This window comes from Paramisgurnus dabryanus, chromosome 19, assembly GCF_030506205.2.
Source record: "Paramisgurnus dabryanus chromosome 19, PD_genome_1.1, whole genome shotgun sequence".
In the NCBI taxonomy this organism is placed as follows: Eukaryota; Metazoa; Chordata; class Actinopteri; order Cypriniformes; family Cobitidae; genus Paramisgurnus; species Paramisgurnus dabryanus.
The window spans coordinates 5481475-5500455 of record NC_133355.1 but is presented as its reverse complement, the minus strand read 5'-3'; the positions used below and the strand labels follow the sequence as shown (position 1 = coordinate 5500455).

The 18981-nt window shown below is 36.2% G+C and overlaps 1 protein-coding gene across 1 annotated transcript in view; it reads left to right on the top strand.

Annotated features, from left to right (window-relative positions):
- The window catches only part of stx1b (syntaxin 1B), a 53929-nt gene extending 39406 nt beyond the window's left edge, over positions 1 to 14523 (top strand). Inside the window, exons 6-10 of the mRNA XM_065286107.2 lie at positions 865 to 973; positions 3774 to 3847; positions 4103 to 4240; positions 4654 to 4764; positions 8929 to 14523. Coding sequence (XP_065142179.1) covers positions 865 to 973; positions 3774 to 3847; positions 4103 to 4240; positions 4654 to 4764; positions 8929 to 9009 — 513 coding nt within the window. The 3' untranslated portion in view covers positions 9010 to 14523. The remainder of the gene's footprint in view (positions 1 to 864; positions 974 to 3773; positions 3848 to 4102; positions 4241 to 4653; positions 4765 to 8928) is intronic.
- The last annotated feature ends 4458 nt before the right edge of the window (positions 14524 to 18981 follow it).

Here is an 18981-nt window from a genome sequence, read left to right as displayed (position 1 = left end):
ATATATATATATATATATATATATGCAATATTTATCTACCAGTTATTATTATTATTACTATTATTAATACTTGTATGTGTACATGTTTTTGAAACTATGCATTTTTGTGATTTACTCTTTTCTACATAAAATCATCCTACATAATGTACAGAACATTTTGTTAAAATATAATCTTGATATCTTTAATATTGCCTGAGTACGATCATGTCAAAGATTGACATAAAACTTTGATGCTCCTAATCTCATAATTAGATTATGAGACTTTAACCTGGATTTCACAGATAGGCTCACATTTTGTTTTCAGGGGGAAACCATCTCTTTAAATTTGTGCAGTACCATGTGTCAAGGCATATTCAAAACTTAATAAGGTTTTTATGTCTTGAAATGTGTCCTACAACAACTGACTGTGTATCAGAAACTGTTTCTCAATGCAACAATTTGGGGAGCCAAACAATAAAAATGATGTTAAGGAAACCCTTTTATAATTCTCGATTATCTATTACTACTACTATTTTGGGAACTTCAAGAGTTTGGTGCAACTGAACACTGACCTTCATCATGTTTAATGTGCTTTTTTGAGAGGCATAGACAAACTTCATCTGACCTCTGCCCTCCCACTGAGAAATGTCTAAAACACCCTCCTTAGCGCCATCTGCTGTTTACTATGAGAACAAGCGCTGTAATCTCTAAAACTGCAGCAAAATCAGGCCCATCTCACTGTGATCGCACACACTTAGCCCACGATATTATCAGACCGAACGCCCACTGACAGCGAGTACATTTACCATCTGATCTGGATTGCCAAAAAAACAGAAACATTCCCACATCTCTGACCCTCCCCGCATCTCCACCTCTGATCCACAGCATTCCACGCTGTCACGCAAGTTTGTTGAAGTGATGACGGAGTACAACACCACGCAGTCCAAATACAGGGACCGCTGCAAGGACCGCATTCAGAGACAACTGGAAATTAGTAAGTCCTCCGAGCACGAATCTAGACAAATGTACACCCACACGCATCAGACTAATAACAACCTCCACATTGCTGGAAAACCAGAGCCATTTGTGTCCTTCACATACATGAGGAACTGATGTTAAGCTACTGACGTGATGTTAATATAAACATTTTGAAGTTGAAACAAATCCAGTAACTAAATGTATTTTTTTATAAAATAGTAAGGATGTCTTTAATGGCCTGCACATTCAGTCAAAGGTTCTTAGAAGAACCACATTTTTATAATCTAAAGAACCTTTTTTGCTTCAAAGGAGAAAGAAAAGTTCAGAAAGGTTCTTTAAATATTAAAGGTTCTTCATGGAACCATTTAGCCGAAAATTGATCTTTTATGGCATTGTGAAGCACCTTAATTAGTTTCTAACTTATTTTTGCTATGTCAGCAAATGTAATTTTAATTCAAACTAAATATATATTATTATATATATTATTAATATTATTGTACTTTGGTTGACATAATGTATGATTACAAAGATTTGAATCCCTATAAACTACACAGTCAGAAATTAAAGTACAATGGGGCCCAATATGTACCATCTAGGTACTTAAAGTACCAAAATCTTTATAGGTACAAATGTGTACTTTTGGAAAGGGTACAGCCCCAGTGACAGCTTTTGTACATTTATTTCTGAGAGTGTTACGGTCAAAAGTTTTGAAACACTTGACTAAAATGTTAACTATGATCTTAAATCTTTTTATCGGAAGGTGTATGGTTAAATGCTTGAAATTACTGTCGTAGACAAAAATAGCTGTGCCAAACAGATTAAATTTGGTAATTAGAAAATAAATTAAATGGATGACTTGGACTGAATATTAAAGGAAATTCAGCCAATAAGATTAACTGTGAACTCCTTCAATATTCTTTAAAAATCTTCCGAAGGTGAAACTTCAAGAAGCTTTTTGATAAAATGACACAAGTACAGTTTTTAAATTTTTAGGCAAAGGGTGACTGTATATCAGATGATAAAATATAACAGAGTTTTGATTTATTTTGGATGCTTTTAGTCACCAACATAATTCCCACAGTTAGATTTGTGTTATGCCATATTTAGGACGGGTTTATTATTATTTTGCAATGTGGAAAAATATATAAATAAAGTATAAAACTTTTGACCGGTAGTTTAAATTAACAAAAGTTAGCATGTTATCTTTATTGTATCTGTATGCTTATTGTACTTTTGTTGACATAATTTATGATTACAAAGATTTTCATTGTTTTTTCTCTCAAATGAAAAAAACTGTCAACCTTGTTAGTTTTCTAGAGCTGTAGTCATTAGGGGTGTGACGAGACACTTAATCCACGAGACGAGACGAAACACGAGATTGGGTTCATGAGAACCAGACGAGACAATATTTTTACACTTTTTAAGAAACCCTCAATGATAAAATAAATGAATAAGAAACTGAAATCACATTATTTTTAAATGTTTTAACTAATCAAGGACTGGCCCTAACAATTATTTTGCTAACTGATAATAAAGTAATTTGTTATTTTGGGGTAATAAAAATAGACCCAGGTGAGCAGTAGCATTTAAAATTACATAATAACGAAGATGCAATAATAATTGGTTCAAATAAAGTATTAAAACCAAGTTACATTAAACAACATTTTGGGCCTATAAATAAAAAGCATTATGTATGTATTATAACAAATTCCTGCAGGGGGCGATAGAGGACTCGTCTCGCGGATGCTGTCTTCACTTTCACTTTCAATTTAGACGGAGAGAAACACTTATTTTTAGTCAAACAATGTTTAAATCAATATTAATATTTAATATGTCCATTTCTTTACACTAGAAATGATACAGCCACTGTCATTTTTTGAGCAAGAACATGCAGACATTAAATCATGTAAACTCTGTGTGAGGGTTTAATCTGCTGAGACACATCTGACACTGATCAACAGATAAACACAACGCGTCTCAGACTTCACACGAGCTCCCAAACGAACCCAAACAAAAAAGCAAACGTAGTAAAAGACAAATATAATGCATGCACTGTAAAAGTTTCAAACAGAAAGCTGCATCCTTCGGAGGTCGCATATGCAGGCTGCATACGTCATCAAGGTTTACTTCAGATCATTAACTGAGCATTACATTCGCAAGTCGTGAGCATATTACAACAATTTGCGATTAACTAAATAATAAGTAAACTTTATAATTGTTAATAGTCTCTTATAAGACAGTGATGAAGTATATGCAGTTTAAAAATGCGACCTCCGAAGGATGCAGTCTTTTATTTGAGAAACGGCCAGCACCTCCACAAGAAATCTCGCGAGACACATGATTTAATCTTGCGAGATCTCGTCGCACGCGATCTCGTCACACCCCTAGTAGTTATGTCCAAGCATTTACTAAAGTGTATAATTTTAGTCTGAGATGGTAATTAATTTGTACTTTTAATTGTATCTTACAAACCCCAAAGAGTACATGATTACACTCTAAAAATACTGGGTTATTTTTCACCCAGGTCAAAAAGGAACCCAGCCATTGGGTTAAATTAACCCAGCAAGCCCAATGGTTTGCATTTGTCACTTTTTGACCCAATGCTGGGTTGGGTTAATTTAACCCAAATGCTGTTTTTTTTTTTTTAAATAACCTATCCATGTGTTCTGTTCAATATTGCCCCAGCCATGAATTAAAAACTACTACCCAACATTTTATAGTTTAGATGACAGATTAAAACGTCTTAAATACATTTTAAATTTTAAATAGCCAGAACACAATCTGTTAACACTATATACCTGTAATTCCTTTAAAAGCTGGCAGAACAACTACCAATGAGGAACTTGAAGACATGCTGGAGAGCGGGAAGCTGGCTATCTTCACTGATGATGTACGTTCAATCATTTCAAGCTAAATCACTGTGCATACTTCTACTGCAGTTTAATTCCCAAAGTCAACACAGACGTATTTGTTTTTGTTTACGTAAGCCATTTGAGAGCAGATTTAATACATATTATAGTCCTTGTATGGGTAAACCTACGTCTCTGTCTATGCTTAAAGTTTTTTTGCGTTGTCTTTCTTTGCAAATGTATAATCCTATTAAAACAAAGTGAGTTGAACTTCTCCCCGATTCTCTGTTAAACAGATCAAGATGGACTCTCAGATGACCAAGCAGGCACTAAATGAGATCGAGACCCGACACACTGAGATCATTAAGTTGGAGAACAGCATTCGTGAGCTGCACGACATGTTTGTGGACATGGCCATGTTGGTGGAGAGTCAGGTAAATTCAGATTGTTATCAGTCCTCTACGATATAGCTTACCCTGTCTGCAATTAAAATTCAGCAAGACACAAAGACACAGCATCTGACCACGTGACCAAGGACAGTGGAAACTTTTACGTGACATTGCTACACAATGGCTTTAGGTTAAGTGACAAGTTTCTTGCTCAAGGGCACAGTAGTGATAACTCAATGATCACCAAACATTTTAAAAAAAGAAAAAGCACCGTCAATAATAATATATATACAAAATATATATACTAGTCACCTACCGTGACCCCTCCCTAGCCCCAACCAACCTGAAATAACCTTATATCACAAGAAATTGTTAAAAATCTGATGGTAAAGGTGTGTGAGACTGCTGATATTTTGAAGATGATGTTTTCTTAAAGTACTGTTTTTTGTCATTTTCAGGGAGAGATGATTGACAGAATTGAGTATAACGTGGAGCACTCTGTGGACTATGTAGAGAGAGCAGTTTCAGACACCAAGAAGGCTGTCAAATACCAGAGTCAGGCACGCAAGGTAAAACATGTTGTCCCTCTTCGCTGGTACACATGACGTCTTTCATGTACAGTCATTTATGCCCTCGGTGCATTTCTGAAGATGTCAGAAATAAAGGTACAAAAGCTGTCACTGGGATGGTATTCTTTAAAAATGTCTTAATATGTACTATTTAAGTACAAATACGTACCAATATGCTTTCTTTAGGTACAAATGTGTACTTTTTCAAAAGGTACTGACCCAGTGACAGCTTTTGTATCTTTATTTTTGGGAGTGTTGTGAGTTGCGCACACAAGGTTTACGGATCATTGCAAAATGCCCACTTATTTGGTCATTTGTGCTAAAGTCCGTTTAAAGTCCGACATTAAATCCATTCTCAGTTTGTGACACTACAGAAAAATGTGATATTAACCACCCAGCCAAATTTGAAAGATAAAAAAAACGGCAAATAAATAAATTATTAAAATCTTGCAAAACAGGCAGGATTCTTTGCTCTCAAACGCTGCGGGCATGTTAGTGTCTGCGCTTAAACCACGTCTACTTTCGGAAAAGCTGCCATCTTTTTCTAGTTTAAATACCGCTACAACCTGAATGAATGCTTATGATTGTGTTAGGGGGGGGGGCCATGCTGTGTGGCTCCCGTGCGTCATCAAGCCACCATAGTAGCCCCGCCCAAATAATCCTGAACAGAGAAATGTGGAAAAACTGTTTTACTGTGTACCTCCACAATTCAATACTTGTTTATTCATGACGATAGTTGGCATTTTTGCCCATTATAGTTTTAAATGATTATTATCAACATAGTTTCACATTAACATGCATTTTGGATTTTTTTTCTTGCATGAGAGGGTTTGTGTGCTTCACTTTGCGCAAGAGTGCATGTAACGCGCGGCACGGATTTCTTCTTATACCTGAGCTTGTAATGCGCCCGTCTTGGACAACTAAACTTGTAATGCGTATGACTCTGACTCTTCCTCGCACATGAGCTGGTAATACGCACGGCTCTGACATTTTCTTTTACTAAAGAGGTTGTTAGACGTGCAGGGGTTTAAAACCAGCGATTGTGTTGTTCCCGCTCCCTGGCACGCAGGAAATTTTAGAGCGCCTGGGCTTTAATGATGCACTCAAATTAATAGCATCAGGTTGTGACCGTGATAGTGTTGCCCTTAGAGTAAATCAGCTTCTTTTTGTCCACCAATCAAGTGGTTTGTCATAAATGAGTAAAAAATTTACAAATAAATAAATGAGTAAACTATTGCCCCCCCCACCCCCTCCCCCCCCGATACTATCGTCTATTGGCAATTTGACAGGGTGACGATAGGACAATCTCACAATGGGGCATATCACCCAACACTAATTTCAGCAATACATTTCTAACATGTATGATGTATTTAGAAACAATTCTCTGAACTGACTTTAAATGGACTTTTAAGAAATATTTCAATTTTGTCATTATTTCTTGGCAAACATTTTGCAAAGATCCCTTAACATTCCTTTAACTTAACCTATCTAAATGATCGGTCAAGGTAACAAAGATGCTTTGGCATTCATAAGGGCCTTTCCTCCTACTTACTTAAAATAATGTGAACGTAATGGCAAAATTTTACAGATGTGCATTAGGGCTGCACGATTCAAGCTAAAATGTGAATCCCGATTTTTTCCATGGGAATTGAGATCCCGATTCTCTCACCCGATTCTCTTTATTTTAACAAAAACATTTATTATGCACTTAACTAAAAAATGTGCTACTGGACTTTCAGTTATAATAACGTTTCTTAAAAGTCTCTTTTTCTTATTTTAGACCCCTTAAAATTTAGAATAATTTAAAATTTGTTAGCTGTTAAATTGCACCTGTGCTTTTTGTACTATCAAACTGGCCAACCTTAAAACTTTAAAAACACTAACGTTAAACCTTTAAAAGACTAAAAGATCAACATTTTGAGGCATCAGAGAGAAACGCAGACATGTAACAATGTTCCCTTTGTGCGAAAAACCCTTTCTAATGGGGAACGCAAAGAGGCCGTTTCTCAATGTGAAGGCTGCAGCCTCTCTGGAGGTCGCATTTCTAAACTGCGCATCATAAAGACTGTCTAATTTCAGAATATTAACAATTAACGTTATAATTATTACTAATATTTTTAGTTAATAATAAATTGTTGAAGTATGTTAATGACTTGCGAATGTAATGCTCCGTTAACTCAAATGAACCAGGCTTGATGACGTATACAGCCTGCATGCGACCTCCTGAGGTTGCAGCCTTCCGATTTAGAAACGTCCGGAGCCTGAGGTAAATAATTTCCTTGCCTTTTTTCGAAACCAATGTTGTTGCATCTTCACTTTCTCCGTCGCCACCAGGATTTTCCACAGTGACACTCGTTTATCCTCTCTTTTTTGTGAAAATTGCCGCTCCAGATCCACCAAGTAAACGACTGTGTTTAGGTCTGCCGCCTTGTTATACGTCACGCGAGTGACAGCGGAACGCCGCAAATGAGATGAGAGAGAGGAGAGAAACGATCAGGTCTGATTGGTGAATGAATAGGGTTTGGTTTTACCCTGTATGAGTGTGTGTAAGCAAGTTTGACTGATATTCTTGGGTTGTTGTAATGTAAATACGTGAACACTTGAACGCAGAAACTGAATACAGGGAAATACTGTAAATGCAAGTGAATCGCCGTCATTTAAAATGAAGATCGCCTATATGTATGAATCGAGATCGTGATTCTTTTTCGATTAATCGTGCAGCCCTAATGTGCATTCAGTTATTAAAAGGTTTTGAAATTATAATTATTCAAGCAAGAACATTAACCAAGGATTTACAAATGTGAAGTGTTAAAGGCAAGGTATCTCCATTCAAATCGCCATCCAAAGCCACGCGTCCTCTAAAACACATGAATACGCAAAGACCAGACATTCATGGTCCACATCCCATGTCTCATTCACCAGTGAAAAAACTACCAAAATAAAGGACATAAAAAAATGTTTTAAATCGGAATTAGTTTAAGCACATTTTCAGTACTGTAGACGTAGTAGTATATCATTATTCATTACGCTAATTCGTAAAGGAACACAAACTTCATAAGCAACACAATGTTTCATCAAAGTAGAATATCTGAATCCATTTAAATACAATCATATCACGTACCTTACCAAAATAAACATTGCAACGACCCTTTCAGACCCTTTGCCTGCCGCAGCTGTTTGCATCTCATGGTAAAGCAGTTAAGTTACCGATATTAATTCAGGTTTTTGCCGATCCAGAACTGATGATGACGTATAGTGTATGCGTGAACCGGGTGCGCAGTGGCATGCAAAACACTTTCCCAGATGCGTCCAATTATTTGATTCGGTCCGAGTTCAATGATATGTTGAAAATTTTTTGGTCCTACGCCTTTCACAGATGACATATATTTAAAAAAATACATTTAAACAATTAAACATTGTAATTGCTATCAGGATGCGGGAGACTTTTAACCTTATAACTAAAAATGTTTCTGGATCAAATCAGTTACCTTGCCTTTAAACCCAGGCTATAACCAATATGAACAGTCTGTCAAGATAACCCAGTCCAGAACGGTCAGGGGTTGACAATTTTAAGTGTGAAATGCCCAGTAGGTTCTTAAACAGATGCTGTCAGCATCGACACCTTTGGCTGCAGTTTTTGCAGTTTCTGGCTAATGGCCATTGCACTGACAGCCCAAAGGCCGCAGACTCCTGGTAGTTTGCCACATGCTTTTATGGTTTCAGTTGACTTTAATCAACAAATTGTCCTATGCAGTTAAAGTAGTTTGCCAGTAGTGAAGTATAAAGTATGACAATATTCAGAAATACAGTTGCTTATTAATTGTTTAAAAGTGTTTTATTATCTTCATACTTTTTATATCTTTATACTCTTTAGCTTTAGGCCATACACCCAGACATAAGGTTTGAGTTGGTTTTGAGAATAGCATCTTAGCCTGCGCACACTCTTATTCATTTTAAAAGAACGCAATTTGTTATTTTTTATTAGGTTAATAACTAATTAAATTAAAACCAAACTCTGTTATTTTTTATTAGGTTAATAACTAATTAAATTAAAACCAAACTTACTCGAGAGAAAGAGAACTTAAAATGGTTGTAGATAAGATAAAATTAAAAAGCTTGTCTGTTTGTTAACATCTTTTTTTTCTTTTGTTTGACCCTCTGTAGAAGAAGATCATGATCATCATCTGCTGTGTAATTTTGGGAGTGGTTTTGGCGTCCAGTATCGGAGGAACACTGGGCTTCTAAACGACACCAAGAGAGAAGAAACATTCGGAGAGCTGAGTGCTTTACCATTTAAACACGAAATGAGGAAACTGTCATAAATGGGGGTTGGGTAGGGTTAAAAGCCGAATATTCAAAATCATACCATCGAAAACAAAATAAATAACAAAGGAGATGTTACGTACTAGCTGATTTAAATATATACAAAAGTGGGTTCAAATAAACGTAATATTTACAAAGTGTACATGTAAATGTATTGAACATAAAAGCAGCACATGGGTTACTACCTGTAAAGGAATAAAATCAACTTTTTGTTTTTATTTTATTTTTCTAGCGTTGCTTTCATTTTTGGGGGGGCATCCAGGACAGTGCCAGGAACTGCTAAATTAATTTATGTTCCAGCAGAACTCGGTGTTTGGCAAACCATAAATGCATTAAGAATACTAACCTACTGACTGCATAAATGTTAGACAATAGTCATAGTCAGACGTTCTGAGCGATTGCTTACATTCAAATGAAATCTCTCATTGTTACGTTATTAGAAAACCGATTAACAGTTGGACTGCTCTAGTTTAAATGCATCAACCTCATAGCGGAATTTCTTCGTAGTTTTATTGTGGGCAACCAAAAACAAGAAACGAATAAAAACATGATCTAAGAAGAAGCACACATCATTTAATTATCGTGACAGGAAGTGACATCACTACGTTTGTACATAGAAGTGATTTTTTGTGGCCTTGCCGCCAACTTCATTTGCTGTACTGCACTGCCGATAGTTGGCAGTGAAGAAACTGACATTTTTTTAGGTTTAAATGTCGCCACATCGTCACACGTTTAGAAAGCGACACTTGGATTGGTAGGGTGGCATTGTGTAAACTGTCCAACTATGCAGTTTTGATAGCGAAAAGCGCCCCAGATTTTTTATTTAAACTGCGCTGAAGGACCTACAGAAGGATAAAGAAAGACAGATAAAACAGAGACACAGTGTATTTGTCTATACTGTTCTAGAGATTTCTTACAGGAACATTTTAAAACAGAAAATTTTAAGACAACGTCAATACTTGAAGCAATGCCTAGCCTAAATATTATCTTTTGGAGAGTGGTCGGTTCCGCTAGAGTTTATTTTCCTTAGTTTCACAGTTATTATTTGCGTCATACAGAGGTTTATTTATATGATCATTTAAACGAAACGTTTAGACTGGACAAATACGGTTTTGAGGGATTAAATAGATTCAAGAGTTTGCTTGATGTTGTTCATCTTGGTGCTAGTTATCGATGAGACTCGTAAAACAAAACGTTCGAAATTACTGGGACAAGGCAGATACCCCACATTAAATTCTACATATCTTAAAAAAATCGGTTATTTCGTATGTCGTAATGTTCATCAAGCTACGTTCAACACGTAACTAGTCAAAATATATTTTATGCAGTGACTAAATATATAGAGATTTAAGCAAATTTTATATAACCTAATGCCCATGCTAGTACCTTCCCAAGATCTCAAGATGAAACTAGCTTAGATTTTCTCATGGTTTGTCCAAAGATTTTTTTTAAATACAAAGCAAACAGCTGGATCGATTTGTTGCATTTTTTTCTTTTAGTTTTTTATATTTTAGACAGAAAGTGCCAGCTTGGTGAATTACGTACTGCTTGTTTTAAATTTAAGGGCTAAAATTCAAAACCAAACTTTAGCTCTGTTTTCTGTTTGTTGATATAAATTCACAATCCCTCTTTGCTCGATTAGTCTCAGACAATACCAAGAGATTATGCGCTTAGAAAGTCCTTTTCTCCTCATTGTTAAACAACGTGTATATGAAAAAAGTGCACTCCTTTTTCCAATATTTCCATGTACTGCTTATTACAGAATATATAACAGGAGCCCCCCCACCCCCCACCCTCTTATCTACCCAAAGCAAAGTAGTGGGGAACAGGAAAGATTTGGGGATGTATACTGTATACTTTTTACAAAGCCTGAGGCAGAGGCCGGGACTATTTTGCTTTAATCATTTCAGTAATGTCCAGCATGTTTTCTTTGAAACTTCTGTGTATTGAGTGTCAAATCACTTACATGTATGGTAAAATGAGGTAAATATGTATGTCGGTGTTGTTTTTAGTAGAAGATAGAGCTGGAAGGCCCTTATTTGTTAACGCATGCAACTTTCTCCTTGTTAGTTTGCATGGCTCTCTATCATGTGTGCACTTTACAATCAAAGAAAACAATGTCTTACGCCGCCACATTTTTTTTGGGGTTGTACTGTTTATCGCTTTGTTAACGTTTGCTTTTGTTATTTTTTATTATTTATCTCTAAGGGTCGGATGGGGGAATCGACATCATTTAATAGTTTTGCTGGCCGTGTCATTATGACCCCGATGATGCTGGAGTTTTACCGTGGTCCCCATGAATGTGTTCCCTGTGGATGTGCGCACCGATACAAATTTTTCGTTTGTTGCCGGGTATTTCGCTCCTTACCATCCATAGTGCAAAAAGACGTACTTCCCCCCTCCTCACCCTCTGAAAACATTCCGGTTAAAATGATTTATTATTCGTTTCTGCATTACCCCGATGTTACCCAACTTGATCGTTGTGCTTAATTGGTGATGATACGTGAATTTTTCGTACAGACGATTGTTTATTGTGAGTCGTGTGCTGCGGTGTCGAATTGTGCAACTCAAAGGCCACGTGTGCGTGCCCCCGTTCCCCTCGCCATTTTCCTTTTTTACACACACATTGCTGTATAGTGAGCATGAGCGTTTTGTGTGTGTGTGCGGTTGTGTGTGTGCTCGTCTGCTCTTGAAGCCCTAAGCAGTGTCAGCGTATAGGGGTTCCTCTGGTCTGCAGGTCTATAGTTTGCAGCTACAGAGTCCCGGTTTTGTGCGACTTCATTAAAATGTTGAGAAAAGTAATAAGATTTAAAAGCCAAAGCATTATGCGAGTACAGAGCACAATGGTACAGTCAACTGTATTGTGTAGTCCTCTTCGCCTGTAAGTCTTGTAACCACTTGTTTTCAATTGCAATGCATTCAAACCACAAGGTTCTCATAAAGGTTTTGAATTTGTCCATTTTTATTTATTTATCAAGAATATGTATAATGTGTACTACCAAGCTTGTTCGTTTTAAAGCACTTTCTCCTAAAACAGCTGCGTACAAAACAAATATTTCCCAGCAATGTCCAAATTTTAAGTGTATGTTGTTATGTTTCCCCCCCACAAATGATGCTATATTTGTTGCCATTCCCTTTGTTCAACTCAATTTTACTTCTGCCTCTGTGCTGGCAATACATTAGACGTAGACATTAGATCAGCTCTGGTTAAAAACAATGAAATAATAAAAATTGTATAATAACACAGGAACAGATCTGGATGAAAGTTTTCTTAGTTGTCTTACGTTCATTGTTTTTCACACTGTTTGTCACTGAAACGACCAGACAGCACTAGCGTAACACAGCACATCCAGAAGGCATTTTGTAAATGAGTGAAAATTCAACTAAAATGAAACTATGTACCTTTTAGAGCTTAACTGCATAATAGTCTTTTTGGTTGGGGTTGTGGAGCGCCTCATCGCCGCAGGTGGAGAAAAACAATCTTTCGTTCAATTGACACGGCGAGCGGCGGCGCGATAATACGGAGCAAGCGCGCTCTAGGCGTGCAGCATAGACTGCGTCTGCTAGGCCGACAAAACATTTGCGTTATGACCGACATGTATTTTTCTGCCTCCAGGACCTGCGATTGTGATTGGCTCGACAGCCCCAGCCACAAACCTCCTTAATTTCAAGCCCGTTTGTGTCATTCCTTTGATGTATATTCCCATTAAACTTTATACCAGTATTCTTGTTTCAGTGTTAGATTTAGAACGAGGAAACGGTTTATAGAGATGGTGCTCAAACTGTGATTATGGCAAAATAATCATCGCAACATTCACATGAAGACCTGCAGTGATGTGATGAATATATATATATATATATATATTGTAATTAAAGGAAGACACAGTAAACCTTTGCTGACAGACTGAATATGGATGACCTTACTGAATTCTACCGTTATCAAATGTGATGAATTATATAACTACAATGATTTAAAGAATCCCGAGAAGTTGTGTTATATTAGTAGTAATATTGAATGCTCGCGATTTTGTCAATCTGAAATGAATCTTTGTCTTGTAATTATTGTAAATATTTCAAAGAGAGAAAAAATGACTTGCATGTCCATGTATAAAACTACTAAAATAGTTCCTGTCAAAGTTGTGAGGTTGATTGAGTTTTATTTCTTTGCCCTGGTCGCAGGTTTTCAATGTTGGCCGCACGCTCGCTCGATCGCTCGTCTTAATGCAGCATCTTTCGTTTTTTCGATGATGTCAAGGGTGATGTATTACGGAAAAGAAGAACAACGCTTTACCATCAGATTTAATACAATATATATATATATATATATATAGGAGATATATATATATCTCAGAGAGCCGTTAATGGTTAAACTCTGGGAAAAGTGCTTCCCTCCATTTGCACCGTTGATGCAGTAGGTCTACAGTTCAAATGCACACTTCATCTGTAGCTTCCAGAAACCTTCAAAGTTTTTCTAGCGTTAACGCCTGCGCTGAGGTCAAATTCAAAAAAACGTATTAGCAGGGCATTGCGTGATTTATGTTCGGACACTTTCACAATCAGTGTCGGTTAGAGCTGTACATAGCTGTTAGAAAACCTTATGTCCGTAGACTGTAGCGTGTAGGGTGAAATTCAGAAGCTATGATGTAAGACTTTGACGGATGATTTAATAAACGAATACGAAGAATAGTTCAAATGAAAGCAGAGTAAGAAAACGACGAACGCTAAAGAATACAACACTCATCTGTGCAATACTAAGAAAAGGGCTTTCTCGCACGTCTATATGAAAGCACTGACTTCAATATTATTGTGGAAATCTACAGTTAATTACCGTGGTTCCAACCGTGGCTTTATGTGTCGACTTTTGCCCCACTAGGATCTAAGTTAAACCACAATGAGTTGGGCACCAAGGATGGGAAGGAAGAAATGAAATCGATTTCTGCAACTTTGACTGGAATTGCAACTTCTGTCTTTTATTTTCTGTGTGTGTATGTGTGTACTGTATTGTAAAAAAAGGAAAAAGATACAAACAAACAACTTAATTGTCCCTCTCTCCCCTTCTCTTGTAATACTGTTTGATGTTCTGTTTGGTTAGTGTGGCGTACCAGTAGCCCTCTCCTCTCTTAACCCTTTGCTATCTTCCTTCCTACCTTCTCTCACAACCTTTCTCCCTCTTTTCTCCATGGATCTTTAAGATGAGAACTCTATGCAGATGCTGTCTTTTATAAGTGTGTCAAAATTTTAAGTTGAAATGAAAATGAAAAAAGAAAAACCCCAAACAAACAGATATTATGAACTGAAACAAAAAATAAAGAAAAACGATTGTCCAGTGTAACTGCTGTAATGGTCTTCCATACTTTTCCTTCTGTCAAGTTTCTGAAATGCTCACAGGCGAAGAATGATTTCGGGTGATGAATATCAATAAAAGTTTATTGTTTACTTTATGTTTACAATGAAATGCATGAACAAATGAGCTCTCGCTTGACTACATTTGAACAAATTCATCTCCATTTCTAAGTAAACCTTACAAGCAATTACCATACTTTTCTTCTAGAGGTCTCTATTATTTCTAGAGATGCACCGATTGCAATTTTCTTGGCCGATTACGATTTTTCTGTAGGTGTGCCGATACCGATTTTGCCGATTCCAATTTTCTTTTTAAGAACTATAGTTGATGCTTACAGGTAGGCTACAAACACAAATCTTTTTTCATAAAAACTTGATTTGCATCCCAATCTGCATAAAATTACAGGATTTTTATTTATTTAAAAAGATCTCAATATAAAGTGCTCAGGCTCACTGACATGTTAGATGTCCAAATATAAAAAACATGACATCCAAGCTGGACTGATGAAGTTTATTATATTTCTAAAGCCTCTGCCTGAAGAACAGCATATCAATGTGTCATATGGGGTGTGGATGTGGGGTAGGACTCATGTTGAAAGGTAATTGTTTTTAAGAGTCTTATTTGTGTTCACAGTCTGAAGGTTTTTAATTACGCCACGATTTGTGGGGGCCGTGCGGCTCCCGGTCTTTATGTCAAATGAATCACGTTTACGGGTACGGAATTACGGGTGTGCGGCTGTGACGTTATTGCTTGCGCCACTGGGAACAAAAGGACCGGCTCAGAATCGGAATGTCGTATGACTAACCGGCAGTACCGGTCTGGTCGGACGTAAAATCTGTCAATTCTGGTCAATGGCCGGTGCATCTCTAATTATTTCTTTTGAGAAATCTAACATTTTATATTTTTTTATAATGCTTCTCTTTATTTACTGACTTTTCTCAAATACCAGAACCAAAGCACAATTTTTCACTAAGCTGTCTGGTTTATCGACATCCTGGATTTAGACCTTTCACTAACTTTTGGGGTAAAATATTTTATCTCATGGTTCAAATGGCCAGCTGACACTAAACAAAAGAAAATTACTTAAATAAGGAGAATTTGATCCCGGAAACTATTTAAAATGGCAAAGGAAGGTATGGTTTGCTACTTATATTATATACATGTTAAAACTTTCAACATGACATATAGATGTCTTGTGGTTTCATTTAGAGATGCACCGATACCGATACCGATACTGGTATCGGGTATCGGCCTCGATACCACATTTTCTAAAGTACTCGTACTCGTTAAAAGTCCCCCGATACCAGGGATCGATACCACGGTCTGAGAAATGTCTATGTTTGAGCGGCGTGTAAGGGGTTAATGCCTCTTGTGTTGTCAAAAGAGGCAGAGTTTACAACAAACTGGAAAACTAGTCCCTTGTTTTTTTGTTAAATTATATGACTAAAGCTGTTACCTGTAAATTTAAATCATGTTTTTTAATAAGTACTCGGTATCGGCAAGTACTGAAATGCAAGTACTCGTACTCATACTCGTATTCCAAAAAAGTGGTATCGGTGCATCCCTAGTTTCATTGGATTTTGAGATGCACATCCAGAATTGTCTCGAATAACTACAGAGTTGTGATATGAAATAACGTATATCATCATACCTTAATAAATTGTGCACTCCTTAAAATAAAGGTGGTTCATGTTTTTTGGCTGAATGGTTCCATAAAGAACCTTTAACATCCAAACAACCTTTCTGTTTCACAAAAGGTATTTTGTAGTGATATAAAGTTTTTTTAAATATAAAAAGTAGTGCTGGGAAAAGATTAATCGCGATTAATCGCATTCAAAATAAAAGTGATTTTTGGCATAATTTATGAGTGTGTGCTGTGTGTAATTATTATGTATATATAAATACACACACATTCATGTATGTATTTAAGAAACATTTACATGTGTGTATATATATATATTTATTTATATTTTTATATATTCTATATTATATATATACATTTTAAAAAGTATATCTAAATTTAAAAATCTGAAATGACTATATGTATGTGTGTGTGTGTGGTGAATAGACATAATAATTACACTAAGTACACACACACATAATATTCAAAAAACTTTTATTTTTTATTTCCCAGCACTAATTAAAGGTTTGAAAGGTTAATGATTTTTCTACAGCATCGCTTTGAAGATCCATTCAAGCACCTTTATTTTTAGGAGTGTAACTCGAATCTTGTTTAGAAAATTATTTCATCAATTGTTAAGATGTTTCCTCCACTGTAATGTTTTAGACACATTTAAAATTGACTGTAATGAGCTAAATTCACTCAAGACCACTGCATGCAAAGCAGATAAAGTTAGTCAGAGTGGTGATGGGGGTTTAGTCAATAACACTGTTATTGATTTAGCCTGTAGACGTCTTCTTAAGAGTTGTGCAAGGCCAGCAAGTGCAATATCAATACTCTAAATGAACTAATTTTGTCCTTTCAATATAAACTCAAACTTGGCAGGTATGAAGGGCTGGTTTTCCAGTTGCTAAGCAACAAGCTGTACATTTTCATTTAAAAATACTTCAGCAACTGTGCTCTATTTCAGCTATAAGCTTCATGTGTTAATCTTTTATGTTAAGGGCGTTTTAATAATTCCTCTTAAAAATGACATTTCTTTAACAAATAAAACAAACAAAACATATGCATAACCTTTTCGGTTAGTTTCCATTTAATACATAGTTGTATCAATAAATGACAAAAAATTGTTAAAACGTTATAGGCCAGGCCTCGACAATAAGGATTGCCCGATGGCCTGGGGCCAGCGTGAATGATGCTCGGGCCAGTTAACAGGCACCGCTATGAAAGTTTATTATTTGCACATGTATTTGGTATTTTTGGTTGGGCCAGTGATAATTATTGACCTGGATTTTAAAAGCTCTGTGTCCCTGATTGGCCAGCTAACGTTGTGATGGGTCTGAATACCTCTGACGTCAGACAGAAATGTAAAGCTCCTTACCATGTTTGAAAGATTCGCGCACAATGCAATGCTAACAGGAGTTAATTTACAGGCTGTGAGTCCAACGCGAAAGGAATTATGATAATGTCGGTCTCGTCTACATCACCAATCCCAGAAAGACAATCCGTGTGGTTGTTGCAGACCAAGAAAAGAGTTTGACGTTGGAGACGATAACTCACGTCATTGTTTACTTTGGGGTTTGTACCTTTTGCATATCATTAACATGTACTTATGCACACCAAAGGAAATGTAAAATCATGAATCGAACCATTGGTGCTCTTTAAATCTTTGGCATTGAGCAATGTAGGCTTAGGCTACTATTAAAAACTCAGAGCTCAGAAAATTTACTCAGAAACTGGGTATATTTTAAGTGGATCTTGACCGAGACACCATTTTGGACCTAAACACCCAAAACAAGTTCACTGTAAGTTGATTGGAGTTAAAAATTTTTTACCTCATCTGAAGTCATGTACACACTATACTACATTCTCTTATTACTGCAGTGATGCTTTAAAATGAAGCAGGCAAGCAATAAGCATCATTTCACCATCTAGTTAGACCCGATATTGTCTGGCTTACATCTAGCCAAAATAATCTTGAATTTGGTTATATACTTTCTACCCAAAAAAACTTGCGAGATGTATTATATTCAATCACGTAGACGACTTTATTGATTACAAGGTGTTTGGTTTCTTTTTATTTCATAATTTTTTGGGCTATGGTTAGACGGCTATTCACTTTTCATGACAGATCAAATTTTGCCTTGTTTTAGCACCGATGTCGGGGCTGTGTTTGGATGGCTATTAGACGTCTTTTAAACACAAAATTGCTTGCTGGAAAATCAATGACAGGTCTTTCCTCAGTAGCCTGTAACTGTGTTCAGACTGAGTATTGAGATCTATCTGAAGTTAAGTTCTTACCTGGGATCTTTCACCATCTAGTGGACATTTTAGGACCTCAAATCAACCTTTTGCTCATTAATACATTATTCTGCACCTGAAAATCAAATGAATACTTTTAATTTAACTTTCTCTAAAGCACAAAAGTTAACATACATTAGCACAGGTGACTCATAAAAGGAGAACAATGAACCAATTCACCTTAAGGAGACTTACAATTCAACATACTTTTAGGTGTTTGTGAGTTTGTGAATACTAAAATATAATCTTAACTAATACCAAAACGTAACAGTTTAAACAAACAATTTGAATTGCCAAATTAAGACCATTAGTTTACACAAACCTCTAAAAATGTCTCTCTTGTTTCAAATCACAAAAATCACTTACTTTATATCTATAGGAGTTTTGTAAAAAACACACCAAATGTAATGTTCACCTCACCTACAACAATTAAGTTAAACAATACATGATAGTCATTGAAGTTTTTGACTCAAATGACGTCTAAAGTGCCATTTTCTGTTCCCACAAAGATTTTTATTGTTTCTATTTTATTTTAAATGTCTTATTCTTATTGCTGTATAGCACACAAATTGTATAGAAATTTTTGGCGGTCAACGTCGTTGGAACTGACGTCACTCCAAGGACTCTT